This window comes from Polypterus senegalus, chromosome 10 (assembly GCF_016835505.1).
Source record: "Polypterus senegalus isolate Bchr_013 chromosome 10, ASM1683550v1, whole genome shotgun sequence".
Taxonomy (NCBI): domain Eukaryota; kingdom Metazoa; phylum Chordata; class Cladistia; order Polypteriformes; family Polypteridae; genus Polypterus; species Polypterus senegalus.
The window spans coordinates 111656964-111684900 of record NC_053163.1 but is presented as its reverse complement, the minus strand read 5'-3'; the positions used below and the strand labels follow the sequence as shown (position 1 = coordinate 111684900).

Sequence of the window (27937 nt, the reverse complement as noted above, 5' to 3'; positions counted from 1 at the left end):
AAATGTGTGCTTGATCAAAATACTACAGGAGATTTCTAAGCCTACCTATAAGATATAAAATGGAGAACTAAGAATCCTAACTAAGGAAGTGTTTGAAGGGAGAATCATTGCCTAATTTGGAACAAAAACTAACAGTTAATTAGTCAGGGAAGTCTGAGAGTCTAAAGAACATACTGACTGACCTTAAAGAATGAATGGAGTGATGCTGTTAAGGTCAAAGAGGGACTTCTTGGTTGTTGTCTTGAGGTATTAAGACATATATAGGATTTTGTGGCTGCTATTAAGAATTAAGAATCTGACTAGTTTTTCCTCTCTATTAGCTTCTTCACCCAGTCGTTTAAACTTAACAGGTGTATATGGAGTGCTGCTGATCCTCAACCACACACGGCTATTAGTTAAAAAGGAGTTGGGAGAGTAGGAGACGCACATTTTTATCAGTTATTGGTAGCCATGAACCGGCAAGTGCCTCCCTGAACAAGTGTAGTGGGGCTCAGTTAAAAGCTGATATGTTTCTGTCAGCTGATCTCCACTCCACCCTACTGTCACGGCATGTCTGCCTGCCTGCCTGCCATGTTTATCTTGGTGGAGAGCTAGAATTTGAAGAATGCAGTCGGCTTAGGAAAGCCTGTTGCATATTGTGGGTATTTCCAGATGCCCATGACACTGGCTGAACTTTGTGTGAGTGTGTGTGCCATCCACTGTTGCTGAATGGGAGAGGGGTGATTCTCTTCAAAGTAAAATGCTGGCTGTGTGGATTATGGTGTGATAATGCTTGATTTCTGCTAAACATTCCACTTGTATGTGGCTGCTTTTCTTCTGGTGCTGGTTTGTAAAACCTGAGACATCTCCACATTGAGATCCACGTTAATGACAGACGTCTGTACATGGTGCTCATCTGTTCTATCAAAATAATGTATGAAAAATGTAGTGGAATGCGCTATATAATTATTATTTCTGATTTGCCCTGCACCTTTATTCAAGGTGACTAACAGCCTTTGAGATACAATTAGTTACATGTCTGTTGTTTTTCCAGTTAGATGAAGTGACTTGAAGGAGGGTCACACAGTGTCGGTAGTGGGATTTGAAGTCTAAGGCCTTGACCACCACACCACACTGCCTGATAGATTTATGAACTCTCTGGCCATTAACGCTATCTGGATGGTTTCTGCAGTATTTGTCGTTACACTGGATGTCAAACAGGGTAGAGAGTTTCCTGCTCACTAGGAAATTAGAAAATAAGTTGTTAATGGTGTTACATCCACGTGAGATGGAAATGTGATCTCTACATTCCTCTGCAGGATGCTTTAATAACTGATTCGGTATTTTGTAGACTTCCACCTGAAGTCTACCACATTAGTAAATCAACTGCCTTGCCTCTTTGATTCTAACCGGGACATGGGTGAAGTGAAACTGTGAGGCAGTAATATCAATCAGTACGCCATGTCGCCCAAAAATGTACAGTAGGCTTTATTCTTCTATAGTGGCTTGCTGTGGATCGATGCCTTTTCCATGGTTTGGGTCCTGCCTTGCACCTGGTGCTGCTGGGGTAGACTCTAAGCTAATCCTGTAAGAATACAGTTCAATGACGTGGGCTAAGGCAGTGGATGGGTGGGTTAGTCTTTTGTAGCGCTCTTCTCAGTGAGCAAGCATAAATCAATGACATCACTACAACACTGCCTTTTAAGTGCAAATCAAATCTTATTATAAAGAATTCAACAATGCCTAAATATCTGACAAGATGTAGATAGCAGATGACGTAGGCAAGGGTAGTCGTTATCCCACACTGGACCACTTTGTCTGTGCCAAACATTTTTGGGCCACCATGTTTATAGAGAGATATACAAGTGGAAAATCTAAACTTGATTTGCCTCCAAGTTGTGGTTATATCTGTCCATTTCGGATTGGCTTTTTTAAATATAAGAGCATGAAAATGGCACCTTGTGTATTGAATCTGTGCTTTTCTCATCCATCCATCTTCCAGACCATCTTAATTCATGTGTTTGCAGTCAGAACATGACTGCATTCTCTTGCAGTATAATATGCACTGACCTTTTTTAATCAAACAAAATAGATTTTTTAACTCAGATATTTGTGGAAATCCAATTATATTTTTGCTGTTTGGTACAGAGTGGTTAGTTTAAGGGAAAGGCAGCAAGTTTCTAATATGCAGTTACATGAAGCGGTTGCCAGATTTCTTTGAAAAGGTCACTAAAGTCACCTTTAGCCGAGTCTTTCACTGCTGTTACCAAAGAAGCCAGAGAACCAAACGGTCTCAGCAAGAATCTGTTAATATCTCACTGATACAGCAACCTAGATAATCATAATACATTTTATTTATATACTGTAGATGAAGCAGCCCCATCTACATCTCAACCTGGCAAAACCAGACCAGCTTGTTATCCCAGCTCATCCATCTATTCAACATACTAGCATGTAACATTAAGCCATTGTGGATGAGTCAAAATGCAGCGGCACATCTGGTGTTCAACCCGCCAAGGTGGACACGTCATTCCCCTTTTCAGAGCATTCTGTCAGCTTGCAACATAGTTCATATCCTTGATGCTTGCCTACAGAGTAGTCGGTGGTTCAGCAATGATGTACTGTATAGGCTGACACTTGTAAGGTCCTGTGCTCCTATTCGCCCACTTCAGTCAGCTGTTGAACGGCATCTGGTGATGTCAACTCTTCACGGCCTCAATCCCAATCCAGACTCTTCCCATGTGTAGCTTTAGTTGGTTGGACAAGCTAGCCACCTCCATTCTAACTCCTGACTCCCTCAAAGTGTTTTGAAGACTCTCTTGTTGTGTGAATTTCTGTCTAACTGGTAAAGGCTTTGATAGGTTCTCGTAACTAAGGAGGTGCAACTACTGTAGCTTGCATTTTCTTCTGAGCTTTTCACTTGTGATCAATTTTCCTGTAACGCTTGTTCCCAAACCGTCCTCCAGACAGATGTTTTCTTAATTCTGTTGACATCTCTTACATAAGAAACGGAAGAAATTTGACAAATTAGAGACCATTCTGTCCATTAAGCTCATTTGTTTAGCTAATAGCTGTCTCCAATTCTTTTTGATGGTTGTCAGGGTTTCGGCTTCATCTCTTATCACATGGTAGTTTGTCCCAGAGTCTCACAACTCTTTGCATAATAAGTGCTTACTGGCTTCAGCCCTAAGTGCTCCTCCCCTTAATGGTGAACCACAGACTAGAGGACATCAGTGGAAATTAAGTTGAAAGAATTCTGCTGGATCTACTTTATCAATGCCTTTGAGAATTTTGGAGACATGGATTAGGTTCCCACACAGTCTTCATTGCTCGAGACTGACGAGGTTTCATTTTCTGTCATTGTAGGACATGTCCTTAAGTCTTGTGGTGATTTGGTTGCTCTCCTCTGCACAGCTTCAAGTGATGCTATGTCTTTCTTATAGTGTGGTGATCAGAACTGCACACAATACTCCAGATGCAGTCTTACTAATCTTATAGTCCAAATATAATAGCCCTCAGTTTATATTCAATGCCCTTACATTATAACGTAGCGTATTGTTTGCCTTTTTTAATAGATCCTGCATCGTGTTTAGATGATTAAAAATATGTCAACATAAACCCCTAAATCATTTTCAGAGGTTGCTTCTTGTAGGACAGTGTCTCTCATCTTGTATTTATAAGGAGCCTTTTGCCCACGTGTAGCTCTTTGCACTTTTCTATGTTAAACTGCATTTTCCAATTAGTCACCCAAAATGTGAAATTTATTATTACTTCACTGGCATCTCCATCCAAGGCAACTTACAACATTTGAGATACAACTGGTTATATCTGTTTTGTTTTCCCAGTTGGAGTACAGGCCACTGGAGTGACTTGCTCATGGTGGCCCAGAGTCCGAAGTGGGATTTGGACCCACAAGCCCCAGGGGGTTTGAAGTGCAAAGTCTTAACCACTACTCCACTTTGTATGTTGCCTTGGATAAAAACACGTCCAAAGTGAATAAAGGTAAATGTAAAAGCCGCTGTTGTCTGTCCATTTTTGCCTGATGTGAATATATGTATATATAATATATATAAGTCACTGTACTGTGACTTGATATACTCACAGCTGATAAGAAGCAAGCCGGTCAGTGTAACAGCATGAGCTCCCCATGTTGTTTATAGGTTCCCAGGCCTGTTTGCTACTATCCTGAGATTGTCAAAACTGACAAGGGCCCTGCCTTTTTACAAGAATGAAGTGACATCCCAGCTGACTCCAAAAGCCAAAAGAGTGACTTACGCCAACATGTCAGATAAGCACCCTGCTGTCCAGGGCAGACTGACAGAAGCACATGCCCCTCACCTCGCTATATTTGTATTCCCCAGCTACACCTCTCCAAGAATGGAAGTCAGGGTGGGGGAAGCATCTAAAATTAGCAGCATCACAGAACAGGCCGCTCTGCTCTCCTCGACTCCCGTCAGTCTACACAGCCCTCGGCCACAGGCTCTTTCACGCTGTGGTTTTTCAGATGTGAGGGTCAACTTATAATGGACTAAGCTCCGCAGCACTGACCAGCGGCTGAAATCGGTGGCTTGTGGGTAAGAAGGCTTTGCTATGATCCTTACCAGATTTGTCTTGGTCTACCTGATGGAGGTAACATGTGAATTGGTGTTTAGGGTTTGTCTGCATGGCGTGTCTCCAGTATTCACCTTGATTCTGTTGAGTGTGGAAGTTGTTTATTGCTTTGTGATAGGCAGCCTGGCCTCCTGTTTGGAAACCCTCAACAGTACGGCATGAAGTGTTCACAGATAGCGAGTGAGTTGTCAGGCCATTGTTACACTTGACTGAAATAACTCTCTCGCTCTCTCAATCTCTCTAGATGCTCGTTTTAATTACAAGTGTGTGAAACATGGTGCACAGCAGCCTGGGCAGCATGAGTTTAGTGGATATCTCCAAGATCTTTTCTATGCTCCAACCAAAGGAGGACGAGGAAGACAATGGTGAGCGGCAGGCCATCAACCAGGCGGTTTCCAGTGATGATGACCAGTTGCTTCTGAAACTCTTGTCACAGGAGCATTACAGAAAGTTCATCAACAGCAGGAGTGGCTGGGGTATCCCTGGGACCCCCCTGCGCATGGCTGCCTCTAGGGGTCACCTGAGGTGCGTGGAGGTCCTCCTAGCTCATGGCGCTGAGGTGGACAGCTTAGACGTGAAGGCCCAAACGCCTTTGTTTACGGCGGTCAGCGGGAAGCACTTGGACTGTGTCCAAGCATTACTGAGAGCAGGAGCGGACCCCAATGGCAGCATCTACAATAATTGTTCCCCTGTACTCACAGCATCCAGGGAAGGGGACGTGGAGATCCTGAGGGAGCTTTTGGAGCATACTGCGGAGGTAAACGTAAGAGCTAAAGTTCCTGACTGGGCTTCAAAAGCCTCTGCCTGCACTGGCCCTTTGTACCTGTCCGCGGTCTATGGGCACCTGGACTGCTTTAAACTGCTACTACTTTACGGAGCTGATCCAGACTTCAACTGCACTGAACAGAGGCTTCTTGCCAAGATCAAGCAGCCCAAGACTGTCCTAGAGATGTGCCTCAGACATGGCTGTGGAGCCGAGTACATCCAGCTCCTGATAGACTTTGGAGCAAACGTCTACCTCCCCACGCTTATTATTGACAAGACCACTAAGCAGAATGAGGCAGTGGAGCTTCTCATAAAGGAAAGAGGTGAGAAAGGAGCCACTTCCAAGTGGTGAAATTGTAATTTCTAATATCCTGAAACTCAGACTGAGGTGGGGAGATTGGGGGTGTGGTCCCTATTGACAACACGTTGTGGCCGTGTGACACCGTCACTTGCTTTTTCTACAAGACTGGCAGGGATCTGCAGTGTGCGTGAGCTTCTTTAAATATGCTTCTCTTTGCTTTAGTTTTCTGCCCAAGCTTTTCTTCAGATTTTGGAGGGTGGAACATCTAGCTTGGTGCAGTGGGTAGCGCTGCTGCCTTGCAGTAAGGAGACCTGGGTTTGTTTCCCGGGTCCTCCATGTGTGGAGTTTGCATGTTCTCCCCGTGTCTGCGTGGGTTTCCTCCCATGGTTCAAAGACATGCAGGTTAGGTGCATTGGTGATCCTAAATTGCCCTTAGTGTGTGCTTGGTGTGTGTGTGTGTGTGTGCCCTGTGGTGGGCTGGTGCCCTGCCTGGGGTTTGTTCCTGCCTTGAACCCTGTGGTGGGCTGGGATTGGCTCCAGCAGACACCCCGTGACCCTGTGTTAGGATATAGCGGGTTGGAAAATGACCGACTGACATCTAGCTTGTCACCTGTTACTTTCATAAAAAAGATAGATAGATACTTTATTAATCCCAAGGGGAAATTCAAATAATCCAGCAGCAGTATACTGATACAAAAAAAAACAACAATATTTAAGAGTAATAAAAATGTATGTAAAAAGGGACAATAACTTTGTATAATGTTAACGTTTACCCGGGTGGAATTGAAGAGTCGCATTGTGTGGGGGAGGAACGATCTCCTCAGTCTGTCAGTGGAGCAGGAGTGTGACAAAAGTCTGTCACTGAAGCTACTCCTCTGTCTGGAGATGATCCTGTTCAGTGGATGCAGTGGATTCTTCATGATTGACAGGAGTTTGCTTAGTGCCCGTCGCTCTGCCACAGATGTTAAACTGTCCAACTTTTCTCCTACAATAGAGCCTGCCTTCTTAACAAGTTTGTAAAAGTCAGGTGTGAAATAATAGACACCTTTGTATGAAATCTTCCATTTCTTTACAATCTGTCACATAGAATAACCTTCATTCTGTCAAAAAGACCATAGACTGACATGTTCCCTGAGACAGCTGATTCACTTCAGCCATTTTTGAACCCAGACCTTAATTTTAGAAATCACAGTACCTTATAACACAAGTGAACAGAATAACAGGTTTCATTGGTGCTAAAGTAATAATGCAGGTTTCTCTAATAACCAATTTGCATTTAAATATGACTAATTAAGGAGAAACTAAGGGAGTTTACCATTAGGGTGCTGTAGGAATGAGGCTTTGCAGCCACATGTGAATAACAAATTAAAAATCAGTTATTTCAAGCAGTAATAGCCATTAGAAATACAGTATTAGTAATGTCTGGCTGTATTGTTAAATCATTTGAACGATATCTTGATAAAGTAAAGTCTATTAAAAAATGAACATTTCTGGGTGTGCCCAGGACACACACACACACACACACACACACACACACACACACGGAGCTGACATGGAGTATCGTCAATGCACCACACCACTGACACTGTTATCAAGTCTACGAAGCAATAAATTCAGGATATTTAAAGGGTGAATGGAGGGCTTGAAAAGGTGATTACTCAGAGTAGAGTGAGACTGATGAAGAAACCTTGTGGATTACAGTTTGCCAGATATGCTTTCCAGAATGAATGAACTTGTGTCCACTTACAGTTTCGTACAATCCTACTTTGTCTTGTTCTCCTCCCACCCACACATGACAGTGAATTCATCTAACGTGGTGATCCTGTTCTGATTCACTGCATGTTTTTTAAGTCGTGTGAAAGCTCAGCAGGAGTGGCACGTGTGGCTGCTGTACAAGATGCATGAAAAGAGCACATCAAAAGATGGAGAATACATTGTTGTTCTTTTACAACTACAAAATGAATCTCTCATATTTATTGGTCCTTTTATTGTATTGTATTGTATTTTTTTTTTTTTGCAGTTATTCCAAAATCTCTGATGTCCCAGTGCCGGCTTGTCATTCGCCATTACTTAAGAATGGCCAACAGAATTCATTCCATTGAGGACCTGGATATCCCATCTGCTTTGAAGAGCTTCTTGAAGCACAGAATCTGATGGGCTGTTCTCAGTGATTGGGGTGCAGTGCAGTGTTGTGACCCTTAAAACAGTTCTCAAGTATTTACGATAAATAGCACAAACTGCCCTTTGGGTTCTCTTAAAACTGAGAGACCATTTCTCCATGTTGAGTTCACACAGCAGGGCTACCACCAGGCTCAGGTTTACAGGGCTCAATTGCTCCAACCATGGGATGGAATGAAAACTTGCAGCCTGTGTCTATCTGACAATCAGACTTTTCAAATCTTGCCTTTTGCTTAATTTGAATGTACAGTGGTGTGAAAAACTATTTGCCCCCTTCCTGATTTCTTATTCTTTTGCATGTTTGTCACACAAAATGTTTCTGATCATCAAACACATTTAACCATTAGTCAAATATAACACAAGTAAACACAAAATGCAGTTTTTAAATGATGGTTTTTATTATTTAGGGAGAAAAAATCCAAACCTACATGGCCCTGTGTGAAAAAGTAATTGCCCCCTGAACCTAATAACTGGTTGGGCCACCCTTAGCAGTAATAACTGCAATCAAGCGTTTGCGATAACTTGCAATGAGTCTTTTACAACGCTCTGGAGGAATTTTGGCCCACTCATCTTTGCAGAATTGTTGTAATTCAGCTTTATTTGAGGGTTTTCTAGCATGAACCGCCTTTTTAAGGTCATGCCATAGCATCTCAATTGGATTCAGGTCAGGACTTTGACTAGGCCACTCCAAAGTCTTCATTTTGTTTTTCTTCAGCCATTCAGAGGTGGATTTGCTGGTGTGTTTTGGGTCATTGTTCTGTTGCAGCACCCAAGATCGCTTCAGCTTGAGTTGACGAACAGATGGCCGGACATTCTCCTTCAGGATTTTTTGGTAGACATTAGAATTCATGGTTCCATCTATCACAGCCAGCCTTCCAGGTCCTGAAGCAGCAAAACAACCCCAGACCATCACACTACACCCACCATATTTTACTGTTGGTATGATGTTCTTTTTCTGAAATGCTGTGTTCCTTGTACGCCAGATGTAACGAGACATTTGCCTTCCAAAAAGTTCAACTTTTGTCTCATCAGACCACAAGGTATTTTCCTAAAAGTCTTGGCAATCATTGAGATGTTTCTTAGCAAAATTGAGACGAGCCCTAATGTTCTTTTTGCTTAACAGTGGTCTGCGTCTTGGAAATCTGCCATGCAGGCCGTTTTTGCCCAGTCTCTTTCTTATGGTAGAGTCGTGAACACTGACCTTAATTGAGGCAAGTGAGGCCTGCAGTTCTTTAGACGTTGTCCTGGGGTCTTTTGTGACCTCTCGGATGAGTCGTCTCTGCGCTCTTGGGGTAATTTTGGTCGGCCGGCCACTCCTGGGAAGGTTCACCACTGTTCCATGTTTTTGCCATTTGTGGATAATGGCTCTCACTGTGGTTCGCTGGAGTCCCAAAGCTTTAGAAATGGCTTTATAACCTTTACCAGACTGATAGATCTCAATTACTTCTGTTCTCATTTGTTCCTGAATTTCTTTGGATCTTGGCATGATGTCTAGCTTTTGAGGTGCTTTTGGTCTACTTCTCTGTGTCAGGCAGCTCCTATTTAAGTGATTTCTTGATTGAAACAGGTGTGGCAGTAATCAGGCCTGGGGGTGGCTACGGAAATTGAACTCAGGTGTGATACACCACAGTTAGGTTATTTTTAACAAGGGGGCAATTACTTTTTCACACAGGGCCATGTAGGTTTGGATTTTTTTTCTTCCTAAATAATAAAAACCATCATTTAAAAACTGCATTTTGTGTTTACTTGTGTTATATTTCACTAATGGTTAAATGTGGTTGATGATCAGAAACATTTTGTGTGACAAACATGTAAAAGAATAAGAAATCAGGAAGGGGGCAAATAGTTTTTCACACCACTGTATGCTTATTGTGATTTTCTTTTTCTCTGTTTTATTTAAAAAAAAAAAAAATTACTCTGTTTCTGCTGAAGTCACTTCACTGTCTTAGTCCCTTCTCTTTATTTCAGATAACCCATTCATTCTGGGGTCAATTCCAGGGTCTCAGGCAGTGCACAGCCTCAGGCACGTGGCACAATGTAACCATGGACATGATGGCACTTACACATACAATCACCAATGAATTAACTTTGCAAATGTTTTGGATGAGGGTTATTATGAAACAGCCAGATCGGACTTGCACAGACACAGGGATTTGCTCAATCCATACCAGCATCTGGCCATCTATTTACCATTGCATAGCACATAGACAGCAGCTTGCAGAGAACTGCAAAACTAACCCACATGTCACCATGCTACTCTGAGTCACGCCTGTTAATTCTAGGTGTGAATCACAAAGTATTATTTCTATGCCCATCACAAATAACTTACCTTTTAGGGAAAAAAAAAGTATGCGTGGACAAGTAAGTCTAATCTTAGAGGAACTCATAAACAATACACCTATATGCTAACATTTTAAACTAAGCTTCAATTCACCCTCCTAGGATATTTTAAAAGCACTTGTAAATAAGGAGCACAATTCAGACTGAGGGTGGCACAATCGCTTCCCGGGTCCTCCCCGCGTGGAGTTTGATGTTCTCCCAGTGTCTGCATGGGTTTCCTCTGGGTCAGGCCCGGTCTTAGGTATTATGGGGCCCTAGGCGAAGCTCTGCGAAATGCGTGAAAATTAGACCAAGGAGACGTTTTCTTGTAACGTTACGAGGTCATCACCCTGCGTCCCTTTTTTGTCCGGAGTAGTTAGCCGCTGCAATTTAGCCCACGTGATTTAAACATACGATCCAGGGGCCTGGCTGCCGTCGATCCGGGGCCCTAGGCGGTCGCCTACTTCGCCTATGCCTAAGGCCGGGCCTGTCCGGGTACTCCAGTTTCCTCCCACAGTCCAAAGACATGCAGGTTAGGTGCATTGGCAATCCTAAATTGTCCCTAGTGTGTGCTTGGTGTGTGTGTGTGTGCGCCCTGCCTGGAGTTTGTTTCCTGCCTTGCGCCCTGTGTTGGCTGGGATTGGCTCCAGCAGACCCTCATGACCCTGTAGTTAGGATATAGCGGGTTGGATAATGGATGGAATTCGGACAGATTCAAAGCTCAGTCTCCTGCCATTGTGAGACAGCTTAATAAACACTGCAATGTCACACTGCCCTGTTATTACATGATGTATTTGTTCATTTAAAGCAATTCAAGACACCAAATAAAAATGGTTAATATGTGAAATTGCTAGTTGTTTTACTAAATGCACAAGCCTTGATCTGGTCACTGCCAGTGTCTTGAGTTTAAGTTCGCAGGTACTGTTCTTTCCCACAAATCTGCAACTCACTCTAAATGCACCCATTACTAAGACTTGTGATGGACCAGAACTTAAACCTGAAATAAGCAGGCATAAATATTTATGCCTTAATTTGCATAGATTGGCCCAAAATCATAAAATGTACACAATCGTCGATGATGTACCAGTTTGGAGTTGTCCCTTCTATAAGGAAAGACTACATGTCTGGTTTAAATTGGTTCTGTTTCACGCTTCACGCTGAAAAGGGCCAGAAATCTGGGATTACGTTTTGGTACACGTTAGATTCGGCCGTTTAATGATAACCACAAGCAGCGATATTTCTATCCGATTCCAAACCTTTTCAATCCTCATCAGGTTCGCGGTGGCTGAGCATGGGCTTAAAAAAGTGGATATAAAAATTAAACGTTTTCCTCAGTTAATACAGAGAAGAGCCAAGCAAAATGACACCTTTTATTGGCTAACTAAAAAGATTACAATATGCAAGCTTTCGAGGCAACTCAGGCCCCTTCTTCAGGCAAGATAGTTAGCCAATAAAAGGTGTCATTTTGCTTGGCTCTTCTCTACATTCATAATGGCTAACACGGTACAACACCCTAGTACTCAGTTAATACAGTATGCCAACCATTATAAACAAGAACTGTTTTCTTATTATTTTAATTAATGCTGAAGATATCAAAAAGCAATATAACCTCCAGCATCCACGGTTCACACTACGTCGCAGTATTCAAATAACTGCTGCGCAGTGTCTCTTTTTGAAAGATGAAAGACATCGCGCGAGAACACCGAGGAAGGTCACGTTATCCGAAATCTTATTGATCTTTGTTCTCACACTTTAGGTATATTACGATATCCTCCCGACCCGTGAACAGTCACATGTTTCCTCCTTGCAGTGATTGGTCTGTGAGTGAAGTAATGATCCAATCCAAGGATGGAAAATCTTGTCAGTCAAATCCACTAGGAAGTTTTTGTTGCAGTATCGCGAACACATCAGATCTGAGTGAGTAAAGGTGTTTTTCCCAACCAGATTCGCTACTTCATGTAAAATAATCAAAAGAGGTGAGGAATTTTGTGTCGGACGTGCAAGTTTGACACTGTTGGTTTCACTGTGCTTTTTTCTACGATCATATATAGTATGACATAAGTAGTTTTGTATTTCCGTATTTCCGCTGACGCTCTGAAGGTTTGCAGCTTTAATTTCCACACGGTGGGCACATGCAGCGGCTCAGGATAAGGCAGTAATGCGGTTAAAAAAAGTAGCTGGTCTTTAAGAGGTGACCTTGCCACGTACATTTTAGTGGGCTTGAAGCAAAGCGAGGCAAATAACCTAGCATTAACATTGTCTTGCAGCACCACGTCTTCTGCCATCCTCAAGTGGGGTAAGCCGGTGTTCTGACGATTTGTCCTACGAAGTATCCTACCGTAGTATATTGTAAGTCGTAACATTAAACTTATAACGTTATACCATGTCATCATTTAACATGTTGTATTTAGAAGTCGTCAATCAAATTTATGGAAATGTTAATATTTCTCAATTCATTATATATGCATCATTTAATGCCCGAAAGAGAGACAGCCTGATGCAAAGATTTCACAAGACGGTCATTACTCGTGCATGGATACAATGGCCTGTACAAGATTAAAAGTCACACATGCAAAATATACAACTTATAAAATGTTGACAATAAATACCTATGCAGTAAACTGTAATAAATGCATTAATGTAGTAAGGCTAAGTTGCGTACTTTTGGTGTGCGCATGCGTAGTATCAGTGAGTAGATCATTTCGATGGGTAGGATGTTTCGTTAGAACACCGGCCTTTTTCTTAATACCGTGCGCCATGCATACCGACGAGTAACATTTACGTAGATTTTAAGGGGAGCCTCAATACACTTTGTTGGTTTTGGCGCTTCTTAATTTGATTGATTCTTGGAGCATTATGTAGCTCTTTGCACGTATGCATTTTTTGTTGCTTTTTTGCCTTAAAGTTCGCTGCAAATTTCCGTTCGTTGAATTGTATTTCATACAGATCTGCTGAGACTACTGCCGAGTGTTAAAATGAAATCGTACACATTGGTGGCTGGTAATGAGGCCTCATATAAAAAAAATCCTCTACCAACAATGGCCATTTTTCATTAACATTTCCTTGTTTTGTCAAACTGATTGTAAATTCAAACCTTAGTCTTATACTCACTGTAGGGCTGAGGTTCGGCCTTTATTGGTTCACAGCGCGGCATTCAACTGTTTGAGTAATTCACTTGGGGTTTTGACAGTACGTTTAGGTTGTTGTCCTGACGAAAGATGGACCTTCTCCCAAGTGTTGCATAGCCCCGTTTCTTTATATTTCAGATACGGTAGAACACCCTACCCAGACCAAGTGTAATAGGATTTTTTGTGTTCTTTTGAGAGCAAAACGTACCTTCTTGAGCTTTGTACTGAGTGGTAGGTTTGACACAGACAGGACATGCCACACCACACCACACCATCCCTTTTATTAAACAAGTCAGGGGCAACAATATTTCAAATTCGTAGTGTTTTCACATTTAACGAATTAGCATAATTTGACGTGCTCATACGAAATGTAATGGTATACTTCAGGAGGTAGAAGTACATAATAAACATGAATAGTTGCATCAAATATTTTAAATCTCGATTGTAATAGAAAATTGTTATTTTTCATTTTCTGATAGAGGCCCATAGATGGTTAGATCCCTAGTAGAGGATCAAAAATATAATGGTATAGTAATCGCTCACCTTGAAATAAGTCTAAAACGATATCAAAAAATACTTGTGTTTAAAATTTGTTATTTTTAACCTTGTGTCAGTGCCTCTTAGAGGGCTGGAACTCCACACTGATAAAAAAAATCAAGTATCAAAAATATTATACTGATCAGCTATTTTGAAATAGCATAAAATACTACACCTGCCTATATTACTGATCCCTATTTTTTTTAAACTTTTCTAAAGAGGAGTACATTTGCCCCCTTTGTATCCATTTAGGGGGTGAAGCTTTGTGTTCAGTTGCTGTCGCATATACAGTTTCAAGTCCTTCTGGTCAGTTCTGCAGAAGACACCTATTGACTTGCTTTTTGTCATAAGGGTGTGATTTTTCCACACAAAATATTGTCCAAACTGTTCAGTTTTTTGGGAGTATAGGGGGCAATCCCAAAAAGCTCAACACTCTGCATAACTAGATATCAGGACAGATAAAATGGTATATCATATATGGTTGGTTTTCTTGTACTGGTGAGGCACTGGACCAAAAAAAAAAAAAACTTTAAAGCATTTGTTATTGTAACACTTATGAACACAACAATTTTAATATTTTTGTTGTAATGAAAAAAAATTACATTTTATACATTCATGACCAAAACAGCATTTGCTAACAGTAGCAATATAGCTGCAAGCTGGCCGCTCTGACACACTTTAAAATCGCCTCCCTGTCTGGTGGCACAACCCTGAAACTCTCATGTAGAAGGAGAAGCAGCAGATTGTCAGTTCCCCAAAAGCCTCATGGTGTCCTCTCTGCAGCTTGATTCTTCTCATTACCACTGAAGTCGCCCTGTTGGGAGAGGCTGAGCACTGCAGCACTTGTTCCTTTCCAAGCACCTTTTTCAGTTCAACCTGCCCAGCTCTGCAGATGTAGTTCTTATGTAGGGCAGAATTTGCTAGGAAAACTCTACTATTAGAGACTGAATGAAAGAGGGGAAAAATGCCTTTCCACTTGCAGTCCCAAGCAAGAAATAAAACTTTTAAAACACTTAAAGGACACGACACTTCCCTGATCTTAATCACGAATCTGTATACCGTATAGAGGACGGCTGCTGGAGAGCCCAGACTCAAGATCGCCCCACTGAATTCTGCCTTCTTTTCACAGAGTGTCAGGTAGTTGTGCTACATCTGCTTTCCTGGCCGTTGAGGCTTCATTTGCCATCCACATCCCACTCTTAAATTTGAAATAAAGTGTGAAGGTTTAGGCTTTAAAAGAAGTTCAATATGAAGTCTTTCTAGCACCAAAGAATCCACACAATTTTCCTGTTTATACCACTGTATCTATAAAGCACAATCTCATTGTTCTGCATGCACAGCTTTGGTTTTCAAGGCACACGTTTAGGGGTAATAACATTTCATAATATATATTCATATATAGTCATATATAGTTATATATATATATTGTCAACTTTGACCCGGACACACACAGACGGACAACATAGCTCCACCACACACTGTTTATTTACAATAATATTTACAAATTGAACATGCACCACAAACCCCAGTGCCTTCTGCACCGATTCCCCAAAGTCCAGGGCTCACAGTTCCTGTGCCTTTCTTTCCTGGCCGCCTCCAGTCCTCGCTCCAGCTCTGTCCACTTCCACCCGACATCCACTGCTGACTGGAGGGCGGCGGCCCCTTTTATAGGAACCCGGATGGGCTCCAGCTGCTTCCCGGCAATCTCCCACGGACACACCCCCGTGTGGCGGAAGTGCCGGCTGCGCACCCGGAAGCCGTCCGGGTGTCCCCTGTCGTCTTCCCCCCGTCACTTCCTGGTGTGGCGGAAGTGCCGGGCTCCTGGGATAATCAGGCACTGGGGCGCCGCCTGGCGGTGGCCACGGGTCCCTACAGGGCTGGGCTTCCAAGCCCTCTACCCAAGGCCTCCAGTATAACCAGGACGGACGCCCCCTCTCGGTCTGGAGGAGACACAAGCCCTCCTCTGGTCGTCCTGGGCGTCCCGGCTGGGGACCACAATATATATATATATATATACATACAGTACAGGCCAAAAGTTTGGCCACACCTCCTAATTCAATGTGTTTCATGACCATTTACAGCACTCCATCACTCTCCTTCTTGGTCAAATAGCCCTTACACAGCCTGGAGGTGTGTTTGGGGTCATTGTCCTGTTGAAAAATAAATGATCGTCCAACTAACCTGACTTCTGCACAACACAACTGCTGGTCCCAACCCCATTGATAAAGCAAGAAATTCCACTAAATAACCCTGATAAGGCACACCTGTGAAGTGAAAACCATTTCAGGTGACTGACTGCCTGTTGAAGCTCATCGAGAGAATGCCAAGAGTGTGCAAAGCAGTAATCAGAGCAAAGGGTGGCTGTTTTGAAGAAACTAGAATATAAAACATGTTTTCAGTTATTTCACCTTTTTTTGTTAAGTACATAACTCCACATATGTTCATTCATAGTTATGATGCCTTCAGTGAGAATCTACCAATGTAAATGGTCATGAAAATAAAGAAAACACATTGAATGAGGAGGTGTGTCCAAACTTTTGGCCTGTACTGTATATATATATATATATATATATATATATATATATATATATATATACACAGTGGGTACTGGAAAGTATTCAGACCCCCTTCAATTTTTCACTCTTTGTTATATTGCAGCCCTTTGCTAAAATCATTTAAATTAATTTTTTCCCTCATTAATGTACACACAGCACCCTATATTGATAGACAAAAAAAAGAATTTTTGAAATTGTTGCAGATTTATTAAAAAAGAAAAACTGAAATATCACATGGTCCTAAGTATTCAGACCCTTGCTCAGTATTTAGTAGAAGCACCCTTTTGAGCTAATACAGCCATGAGTCTTCTTGGGAAAGATGCAACAAGTTTTTCACACCTGGATTTGGGGATCCTCTGCCATTCCTCCTTGCAGATCCTCTCCAGTTCTTTCAGGTTGGATGGTAAACGTTGGTGGACAGCCATTTTTAGGTCTCTCCAGAGATGCTCAATTGGGTTTAAGTTTGGTTTCTGGCTGGGCCATTCAAGTACAGTCACAGAGTTTTTGTGAAGCCACTCCTTCGTTATTTTAGCGGTGTGCTTAGGGTCATTGTCTTGTTGGACGGTAAACCTTCGGCCCAGTCTGAGGTCCTTAGCACTCTGGAGAAGGTTTTTGTCCAGGATATCTCTGTACTTGGCCGCATTAATCTTTCCCTCGATTGCAACCAGTCGTCCTGTCCCTGCAGCTGAAAAACACCCCTACAGCATGATGCTGCCACCACCATGCTTCACTGTGGGGACTGTATTGGACGAGCGATGAGCAGTGCCTGGTTGTCTCCACACATACCGATTAGAATTAAGGCAAAAAAATTCTATCTTGGTCTCATCAGACCAGAGAATCTTATTTCTCACCATCTCAGAGTCCTTCAGGTGTCCTAGCAAACTCCATGAACTCCATGCAGGCTGTCATGGGTCTTGCCTCTCCTCAGTGTGCTCTGATGCATAACAACAATAAATTGAACTGAATGGTATGTTTTAAGGCAAGGACGGCTGCAGTGACCATTTTGTGAAGACACAATCAGCTCTGCTCTCATTTGGGGAAAAAACATTTTATTTCATTTTGGGCTAAGCTCCTGTGAGATTTACCTAACTTTTCATGTCAGATATTATTGTCAAACCATAACCTTCATTTTACAACTCTCATATTCAGAATTTCTCCCACTAGTCCTGCTAGACTTACCAAAGGCTTCTTGGTCCTCACATCCTCAGAAAGAATGCCCTGATCCACATATTTTCATATTTTGTGCCACATTTTTCCTTTTACTTTCAGAAGCTTTACTGGACTTTGGGGACTCCGTGGCCTCCATTTTTTCTACCCTTGCCTCATCCAGTGACCTTCTATATTTGCTTTTAATATTCCTTTGGGAACTTATTATAATATATAATGCTCATTTGCATAACTTTTATTTTGGCTTTTGCCTCAAACTTAATTGCTTCTTACCAGTCTCTCAGTAACATGAGGTGTCTCTGTTTGCTTTATGGTTGGATGGTAGTGTGGTGCCTAAAAGTAGTGATTCTCAAATTTGTGTCAACAGGGTCAGCTTTATTGACCAAGCTGGTCACACAGCACACAAATAAGCAGTAAATAAATGCCACACAGAAACTCCCAACATATCTTTGGGTCAAATAAAAAAAAAATAATAATATTGCAAATACAGACTGAGATTGCTAGGCTGTGTAATGCATTTCAGGGTCAATCAGAAAGAGCTTTTACGAAACTGCATGAAGATATAAAATGCACCATTTTGACAGACTGTCAGAACTTAATTTTTCTTCTTAATAAATGGATATCAAACATGATATTCCACTTAGAAAACTTTATTTTCTAAAGAACTGAGGAACTTTGTCATATTGACTCTTGCACAGGTCATTGTGGAGCATTTGTGAAAGCCGCTGCTATGGTTTTGTGTCAGTTAAAATTACGATTACGGCTTCAGTACAATTCCACTAATATAAGATACCTTTTCCAAAGTACGTGCACATCATAGGTGGCAGCATGATGGCACAACAGGAAGTGCTTCTGCCTTACGGCTCAGTGCAGTTCAAATCCAAACTTAATCTCCGTCTCTGTGGAGGTGCTATGCTTTCCCTGTGCTTAAGTGACTGCCCAGAACAACTTAAAGATGTGTTTTATGTTAATTGAAGACTCTAAGTTGGCCCTGCTTGAGTCAGCATATCTTGTGATGGACAACCATCCTGTTTTATGTTGGTCGAATTCTTGTGCCCGATACATTAAAGTAAGCGTCATCTATGCTGACTAAAAATCTGATTATGTAGGTTCAGAATTTGGATAGACAACATGTGTGAGGACAACATGGGCACAGAGATTTGGATTTGAATTCTAGCTTGTCCCTGTTTGCATGTCATGTTAAACATCATAAAACCACCCTTGCACCCCCTCTTCAAAAAGTAAGAATGCTAGATTCACTGTATATATAATTATTCTGGTATGAGCGAGTGTACCCTGTGTTGGACTGGTATCTTTGGAATAAACTGTGGCTCCCTACAACTCTCAAACTACTGTAGAATAGATTGTTCAGTAAGTGGCTAGATCCTCAAAACAAAATTCAGTGGTTCAGCGAATGAAATGTATTTAGTTTTTTTTTATCTGTCTTCTTCACGATAAATTTATGAAAGTGTTTTATCCTCTGCTTGATTTTTTTCCAAGCTGTATTTCATGCTACATCTTGCAGAAGAGGAGGACAAGACTTCAGATGCTGTGGAAAAACAAGAACTTCATGAAGCGGTCTTCAACAATAACCACCGTCTGCTTCTGGAACTGTTGTCACAGGAGCAGTACAGAAAGTTCATCAACAGCAGGAGTGGCTGGGGTATTCCTGGGACCCCACTGCGTGTGGCTGCCTCCCATGGTTACCTGAGCTGTGTGGAACTTCTCCTAGCTCATGGTGCTGAAGTAGACAGCTTAGATGTGAAGGCCCAAACACCACTGTTCACTGCGGTTAGTGGGAAGCACTTGGCCTGTGTCCAAGCTTTACTAAGTGCAGGAGCAGACCCCAATGGCAGCATCTACAATAACTGCTCCCCGGTACTCACAGCATCTAGGGAAGGGGATGTAGATATCCTGAGTGAGCTTTTGGAACATGGAGCAGAAGTGAACACAAGGTCAAAAAGTAGACTGTGGCCTTCCCATTCACCAGTATGTAGTGGACCTTTGTATCTCTCTGCGGTCTATGGGCACCTGGACTGCTTTAAACTTTTGCTGATAAATGGAGCCAATCCAGACTTTAACTGCACTGAGGAGAAACTTCTTGTTAAGATCAGGCAACCCAAGACGATCCTGGAGATGTGCATTAGACATGGCTGTGAAGCCGAGTATGTGCAGCTCCTGATAGATTTTGGAGCAAACGTCTATCTCCCAACACTCAATGTAGAGAAGACCACTAAGCAAAAAGAAGCTTTGGAGCTGCTTCTAAGAGAAAGAGGTAGGGATGTAAATGTTAAAAAAAAAACTGATGAAATCACTATTTTTTACTATGTCCAAACCTGAAACATGTTAATTGCTTAATTACAAGTTGGACTTTGCTCCTTTCTTTGTTTTTCAGTATGTCCAAAACGCCTGATGTCTTGGTGTCGTCTGACCATTCGAAATGCTTTAAGATTGGCTGGCAGGCTGGCTTATGTTGACTGTTTGCATATTCCATCCTCCTTGAAACACTATTTGAAGCACAAGAGCAGGCCGATGGAAAATACATTTCCATAATTTTGAGGCTGTGTGGTCATCATCCATAAAATTCTGCTCTTAAATTCGGGGTCAGTTCAATGTACATGTTTGGTTGCCGAGTCACTAGCACAATATGAAGTCCAAAATTGGTAGGCAATAAACAGGTTTATTGAGCAGCTCCAGTTTTGTCTATGGTCTGGTAGAGGAAAACAATTATGTATGGAGCAGGGCTTCCTACTCTTGGTCCTGATGGGGGAGTCTCAGCCATTAGTTTTTTCAGTCATTTAATCATACAAATTCTGCACAAACTCATTCCATTATAAGCTTGTAAGCCCATCCCTACAACATTGCAAGAAGAGCAGGAACCAAACCAGGAAGGGAATGCTACTTTTCAGCAAACTCACTAGCATTATACTACTACTGGACCACATCAGAGACAAAAGTCAACCTAAGGTGTTCCTCTGTGTGTTATGGAGACAAGTTTATAGTAATATATAACAAAAAAATGCATTGCAGAAGATGAACTGGCCAGTCCCTGGAGTCCTAAGCCAGAAATGCTGACCACAGTGCCACATCTTTTAGGTTTCATGTGTACCCACTTCTGAAGGGTCATTTCCTCCCTTTTAAATGGAACAAAATGTATGTCATATGCCTCATTGGTAAGAACGCTGTGTAGAATTTATTCATACAATCTTCAAGTACAAGTATCCTGAGGGGGGAGAGCAGTGTTGCATCCCTGTATCTGAACCTGAGAGGATGACCTGACTTCAGACGGGCCAGGGACACCCAGAGAAGCCAGCTATAAAAGGAGCTCCTGTGCATTGAGTAAGCTTATTGTTTCTTGTCTCCCTGCTGCTAACAGTGAGCCTTAGGATGCAGTCCCTGATCTTGGGTCAGGTCACAAAACCAGGAGAAAGTGTGTTACTTGGATTGCCTCTCATCCTGGATGAACAAAGAGAGGTGGATCTGGCAGGCGTAAGTGTATGGACAAGGGGAATGGGGCAGCTGGGAATGTGTGGTGAGTAGAAGACCTGGCAGTCTAGTGCAGGTGTTGCAGAAGAAAGCAATGGTCATTTCTAGCGCAACGCCAGTGGTCTTGCATATGGTGTTTGAACCCATTCTGCAGTCTCTTGAACCTCCCCAGGTCGTTACAATATTCTTATTATCATTAAGTAATAATTACATTCATGTATCCTTTTATACTGACTCTTTTTTAATGAATTTCACTGTTCTTGCTAAATTAATGACAAAGAAATAGGGAATTTAGTAAAGTTTTAGGTAAATGAATGTAAATTTAACTTAGCATTTTAGAACAAAGTGTAATATATTTTCAAAATTTATAAACACAGATAATAATATATAAATATAACCTATATCCCTCTTATTTTCAAAACCCACTTCTAAGCAAACTTTATTGCTTGATGGTAGTTTCATTTGACACACAGAATACCAAAAAGTATGATCATTTTAATTTCACAAATTTTCATGTTCATGTACTAATATAGATTATTACTATTGTTATTATAACAATATAAAACAAGAACAATATACATTGTATTTTATTTGTCATTTAAGAAATGACAAAGCTGTAAAAGGCATGCAAACTAGTTTAAAGATTATGCACAAATCCAGCCTTTGGAGTATTTTATTTCCTCATGATGTCAAAATTTATAACAGACACATAAATTATCATCCTAAAACCACTTATAATGATAATGCACCATGTTTGCAAAATATTGGAAAAATGGAAAGATTAATATACATACAAATCCAAAATCCACATCAACCCTGTGTCAAAATAAAGACGGAAAATAAAGAAGAAATTTGCTGAATGGGAAACTTAGCTAAAATAAAAGTAAAACTAGCAATATGCACCTGAAGAAAATAAAGAAACCAGGACATCCAATGTAAAAACAGTCTCTGTGAAGTGGGGTTCAGTGCATCCTGAGATTTAGCAGACCACAGGAAAAGGCTTGTGTAGGTTATCAGACATTAGGACCACGCATTTCTAGTAGGCAAAAAAAAAACAGTATAATATGGTTAATGGGAGTCAGACTGTGATATTATGCAACTTTTCCCGTGATTTTCATTTGCAGCCTTCATTTACATAAACTTAGCGTGTCAGAGGTAGTCAGCGGCATGATCCCATGAATCCATCACTTAATGTGGAATGCCCAGTGACTCACTCCAGCTAGTCTGCAACTCACTCTGGTGTGATTTTGTCTTTAGTCATAGGGTCAGGCTCTGTGCATTAGAGCTAACAACCAAAGAATGTTCAACTGGAAGTACAATGCATAGAATGTAGCCATAAAGAATAAAGCACACTGTGGCTATGGGCCTCACAAACTGAAGAGAAGATCAGTTGTTAACCCTTCGTACAGCACTGGCTTCATCAGGTCGCACACTTTTCGCTGTCAGAAAAAGGGACAAGCATCTCTGTGCTAGAAAGTTGGCAGTCAGTTGGTAAATGTGACATGGATTGTGATTTTCATTTGTTTGAATTGATGTGATCTGGCAATGAGATTAGTAACCGTGGTCAGCAATTCTGACATACCCCATGACTAGGAATTGCGTAATGTAACATCAGCTTATGTCAGGGGGGTATGTATTGTTTAAAAAAATGCAGCCCTCCATATTTTATGGCTTTTGGTCACTGCCTAGTTTGACGCTACAAAGATGTTAAAACAAGACCCTCACCCTCAGACGCTCCTGTTATGTACATCGCTATATGCTGTCCCTCACTTTGAGACAACTTTGTTGTGATGCAAAGGTCAAACTACAATACTCACAAAGGCAAGCACATCATTAACAAGAAAATATGAAAAGCATGGAGAACTATGATAAGTCGCACTATAGACTCACAAAAGACCTAGAGTGACCTTGGAATAAATGGCAATTCAGCACCATGTAAACCTATAGCAATCACAACCTAAAAAGCAACCTAAAAAAAAAATAAATTCACAGACTTCAAGGGATGGGAAGCAAGCATCTCTCCACTGCTAAAAGCTTTGTCACATTATGAAACTTTTTCAGTAATTTCCATCTACTTTCTCTTTGGCTATCACCTCTGTCCTCATGACATGCTCAAACTTGAACCTTCTTACCTATATAGCACATAAATGAAACAAAACAGCTTGAATTATTACAAGCGTTCTATGCATAAATATATACAGTATTTTTTTTTTTCACTGGTTAAGATGGATACAGGTACAGAAGTAATCAAATGTCTCTTGGTTTCCATCTCCATGTGAAAGCAGTTAACTCCCTTACACAGGAACTTGACCATCTTATGCAGTATGTGACAAGTGAAATACTTTTCTATATTATCCTTGTTTGACTCAAGCAGAGAGCTAAAATGTAAGAGATAACGGGGCAGAATAAGGAAATTAGTATGTGCTTGTTACTGGGGAATGGATTAATATAATGTATCATTAATTTAAGTAGATGTATTTTTTCTCCCCCCTGCCCCAGTGACCAATTACTGAATTGAAAGGTCTTTAAAATGAACTATTTTTGATTCAAGATTGTTTTAAATTAACCTACCTCACTTGAGTGAGACGTGTTACGCAGTAATTTTAATTGTCTTTTAAGTTTATCTTGCGCATTCATTTATAATGTAGAACACCGTACTATCCAGCCAATTGTGCATTCAATTTCAAATCCAATCACTACAGTACATTTGGAATTTACAGGAGGTGACAGCATCAGGTGCAAGACTGGAACATAACTTGAATGAGGGGCCAGGACACACACATTCACAATCATCCCCACTAGGTAAACATGGCAATCCTATATTGGCCAGATTTGTTTAATGATGGCCACGGGAGCATGCTATAACTGCCTATGATTTGTTAAGATTACATTAAGTCTATGTTTTCTGCCTCACTCCACGCTGTCCGTGCAACATGGCCACATAGAGCTTAAGCAACTTAGCACATCCACATAAAAACGACAAGGGGTGAGCTTTCTTGAAGGCTTTTACTGGACATACCGCGTTGTAAACTGTAATATATACAAAAGAAACATACAGGTATATACAGGTGTACAATCAAAGAGAATAAAAAATGATTTACAAAGCAATACAAGCACATAGCATACATTAAACAAAGTTTTAAAAGACACAAGGCGAGTGATTTCCACAGTTAAACTGACAATTCCAGGTAATATGAATAACATGCACATTTCTAAATTAATGTGATGGACTAAGAACAATCTCTCACATATTTAAAGCATTTATTTAGTTTGATTTTTATTTTCATGAGTTTTCAATCAGAGTTTATAGTAAATTGTTATTTTCTGTAAACCGCGTAGCAAATTGGCAATTGGTTGTTTCACAAAAGGCTGACTTTAAAATTCACATAAAAGCCACACAATGGGAACATGGGATGTAGCAAATGCATTGCATTAAAAAATGGGTGAACAAGAAGATTGACTCCCAAACCCCTTGGGGAGAAGTTGGTGTTCCTTACATTCACATTTCATCCTTCATCCACCTCTGCAATACAACAAAATCAAAGTCAAAGACAGGTCATGGGAGAGATACTGGATTAGCTGTCTCAACAGTAAACAAACTCGAGTGATAAGCCTGAACAGTGTTTCTACTATTAGAATTGTTAATGTTTACTTTGATGACATACATTCTGAAAGTTGGTCTTTTTTCTGTTATGCAGGTGGAAGTTTTTATGGAGCATGCATTTGAACATGTCTTTAAAGGAAAGATTGACCTCAAATGTCACCAGATTTCAGGAGCACATGCAATGCATTCTTTAAGGGATTATGTTCAATCTCCACAATTTAAACTTTCAAGTTTTTGTAGTTTGGAAAATTCTATATTAGGAATTTACTTAGCTGAATATTCCTTTAAAAAAAAAAAAAGACTTTATTTGATGAAAGTGGGTGGAATGCTAACATAATAAAAAAAGCACTTAGAGAAGTCATGAAAGCTGCCAGGCATTACTTCATGGATAAAAAAAAAAAAAAAAAAATTGTATATTTAGATGGAGAGGTGGAATAGTTCGGGGGGGACAGACGATAAAAATGAACACTGCATAGAGCAATGGCGGGTTCCTGATAAAAACAAGTGCTGGATTCATATAGTGGCAACATGCAAAAAATATGAAACAAATATGATGCTCTTAAATTTTATTTCATTACAAAGCATGACTGAGAAAATGGATCCAAGAAATTTATATAATGCGATATAGTCACTGGTTGTGCCAACTTTTAAAGAATATTTCATAATTGTCATGTTAAATGTTATAAAGATTATTTTGTGTACTTAATATTATTTATTATTTACTTAGATTTGTGCATTTGACTTAATGTGTGGTGTGGGAGGCATGTACAAGGGAGTAGTGGAGGAGTAAAGTGATTATGATTTTTTTCTTGTTTTAAAATATGTATCTACTTATCAAGATAAAGTATTTATGTACCACCAGCTAACAACTTAGAAATGTTGAGCGAAATGTGGGGGACATGACAGGTACTGTGTGCTTTCGAGGGGGCAAACTGGTGCTAAACTGGTAATTAAAAAAGCATTTGTGGGCATCAGCTACATGTTCTTATTAATGTGCAGAGTAGGAGGAGTGTAATGGGGAGTAGTGGTAGACTGATGTAACAATGAATTGTTAATTTTTTGCAAAATTATTCTTATTAATGTGTGGAGTAAGGACAAGTGTAAGGGGGAAGTAGTGGTGGACTGATGTATGCCTCATTTGTTTAGTCTGTAATTTGTTTTTTGTCATTGACTGTTTATATTGATATGTTGATTTTTTTTCTCTTTTATTGTTCACAATAAAGGTTATTTTTAAAAATAAATATATATCTATCACATAGTGCCTTTCATATCTATCTATCATCATATATTGGCTTTCACATCTACACTATATTGCCAAAAGTCTTGGGGCGCCTGCCTTTACACACACATGAACTTTAATGACATCCCATTCTTAATACATAGGCTTTAATATGGAATTGGCTCACCCTTTGCAGCTATAATAGCTTCCATTTTTATGGAAAGGCTTTCCACAAGGTTTAGGAGTGTGTTTTGGGTAATTTTTGACCATTTTTCCAGGACAGCATTTGTGAGGTCAAGTCACTGATGTTGGATGAGAAGGCCTGGCTCGCAGTCTGTTTAGAGCATTTGAACAATCTAGACGAGAACAGGGCATTCATCCCAACTAAGTTCACCAGTCCTATCCACTTATTTCTTCCAAATAAACATCAAGTCGAGTTTTGAAAGTCCATAAAGTCTTACCCTCTACTACACTACTTAGTAGCTTATTTCAAGTGTCTATCGTTCTTTGTGTAAAGAAACATTTCCTAACGTTTGTGCAAAATTTATCCTTAACAGGTTTCCAACTGAACTCATTTTAAAATAACAGTCTCAATCCACTGTACTAATTCCCTTAATACTTTTAAAAACTTCTATCATGTCCCCTCCTAATCTTCTTTTGCTTAATCTGTAAAGGTTCAGCTCCTTTAATCTTTCCTCCTAATTCTTCAACTGTAGCCTGGAATCAGCCTAGTTGCTCTTCTCTGGACTTTTTCTAGCACTGCTATGTCCTTTTTGTAGCCTGGAGATCAAAACTTCACACAGTACCCCAGATGGGGCTTCACTAGTGCATTATAAAATTGAGTAGAACCCCCTTGGACCTGTACTTCACATATCGTGCTATATAACCTAACATTGTTTGTCTTCTTAATGGCTTCTGAACACTGTCTGGAAGTGGATAGCTTAGAGTCCACTATGACTCCTAAATCCTTCAAATAAGGTGTACTCTTGATTTTCAAACCGCCCATTGTGTATTGAAACCTAACATTTTTACTTCCTATGTGTAACACTTTACATTTACTGACATTAAACTTCGTTTGCCACAAATCTGCCCAAGCCTGTATGCTATCCAAGTCCTTCTGTGATGATATAACAGATTCCAAATTATCTGCTAATCCACCTGTCTTGGCATCATCTGCAAACTTAACCAGCATGTTACTTATATTCCTATCTAAATCATTTATATTTAATAAAAATAGTAGTGGCTAGCACTGAACCCTGTGCAACACCACTCTTAACATCAGCCAATTCTGATGAGGTTCCTCACACCATCACCCTCTGCTTCCTGTGTCTGAGCCAATTCAGCACCCATATACAAACATCACCCTGAACTCCCACTTCTTTTAGTTTGATGCATAAGCTCTCATGTGCTTTCTGAAAGTCAAGATAAATAATATAAGCTCCACTCTGATCATATGCTTTTGCTGCTTCCCCCTAGAATTCCAACATGTTAGTAAAACACGGCCTCCCTCTTCTGAACCCATGCTGACTGTTCTGAAAAACTCCTCTACTTACCATATGTGTCAATCTTATCCTTAATAATTCCCTCCATTAATTTTCCTGTGATGCATGTTAAGCTTACTGGCCTACAGCTGCTTGGATATGCCCTGTTCCCTTTTTTATATAACGGGATATTTGCCATAGGGCGGCATGGTGGCGCAGTGGGTTTGCATGTTGTCCCTGTGTCTGCGTGGGTTTCCTCCCACAGTCCAAAGACATGCAGGTTAGGTGCACTGGCGATTCTAAATTGTCCCTTAGTTTGTGCTTGGTGTGTGGGTGTGCGTGCCCTGCCCGGGGTTTGTTTCCTGCCTGGCGCCCTGTGTTGGCTGGGATTGGCTCCAGCAGACCCCCCCGTGACCCTGTAGTTAGGATATGGCGGATTGGATAATGGATGGATATTTTCGATTTTCCAGTCCTTTGGAATCTCTCCAGTGTTCAGTGACTTCCTAAAAATATGTGCCAAGGGATTATATATGTACTTGCCAGCCTCCTTAAGAACTCAAGGATAAATATTATCTGGTCTTGTTGATTTGTTTGATTTCAGCCTATT

The 27937-nt window shown here is 40.8% G+C and overlaps 2 protein-coding genes across 4 annotated transcripts; both read left to right on the top strand.

The window, feature by feature from the left end:
* The first annotated feature begins 4240 nt into the window (after window positions 1-4240).
* LOC120536254 (ankyrin repeat and SOCS box protein 12-like) lies at window positions 4241-8138 on the top strand. 2 transcript variants are annotated; one of them, XM_039764575.1, is made up of 3 exons: window positions 4241-4608; window positions 4835-5678; window positions 7677-8138. In XM_039764575.1, the coding sequence occupies exons 2-3, from the start codon at window positions 4865-4867 to the stop codon at window positions 7808-7810; spliced, it is 948 nt and encodes a 315-aa protein (XP_039620509.1). In that variant the 5' UTR covers window positions 4241-4608; window positions 4835-4864; the 3' UTR covers window positions 7811-8138. The 2 variants fall into 2 exon arrangements, with proteins under 2 accessions (XP_039620509.1, XP_039620508.1); XM_039764574.1 differs by having other exon boundaries at window positions 4359-4553.
* A 3633-nt stretch (window positions 8139-11771) lies between these two features.
* Window positions 11772-25039, top strand: LOC120537409 (ankyrin repeat and SOCS box protein 12-like). Of its 2 annotated transcripts, XR_005635317.1 has the most exons (4): window positions 11788-12129; window positions 19041-19815; window positions 19936-20879; window positions 24725-25039. XR_005635317.1 is itself a non-coding variant. In XM_039766329.1 (3 exons), exons 2-3 carry the CDS (start codon window positions 19050-19052, stop codon window positions 20091-20093), a joined length of 924 nt encoding a protein of 307 aa, XP_039622263.1. In that variant the 5' UTR covers window positions 11772-12070; window positions 19041-19049; the 3' UTR covers window positions 20094-20230. The 2 variants fall into 2 exon arrangements, 1 of the variants encoding a protein (XP_039622263.1); XM_039766329.1 differs by lacking the exon at window positions 24725-25039 and having other exon boundaries at window positions 11772-12070; window positions 19936-20230.
* The last annotated feature ends 2898 nt before the right edge of the window (window positions 25040-27937 follow it).

What these genes read in the sequence shown, in the direction of transcription:
- LOC120536254 (XM_039764575.1), top strand. Translation starts at nt 4,865, where the DNA reads ATGGTGCACAGCAGCCTGGGCAGCATGAGTTTAGTGGATATCTCCAAG. An exon ending in GCTTCTCATAAAGGAAAGAG is followed by an intron (nt 5,679 to 7,676) that starts GTGAGAAAGGAG and finishes TTTTTTTTGCAG; the next exon opens with TTATTCCAAAATCTCTGATG.
- LOC120537409 (XM_039766329.1), top strand. Translation starts at nt 19,050, where the DNA reads ATGCTACATCTTGCAGAAGAGGAGGACAAGACTTCAGATGCTGTGGAA. An exon ending in GCTGCTTCTAAGAGAAAGAG is followed by an intron (nt 19,816 to 19,935) that starts GTAGGGATGTAA and finishes TTTGTTTTTCAG; the next exon opens with TATGTCCAAAACGCCTGATG.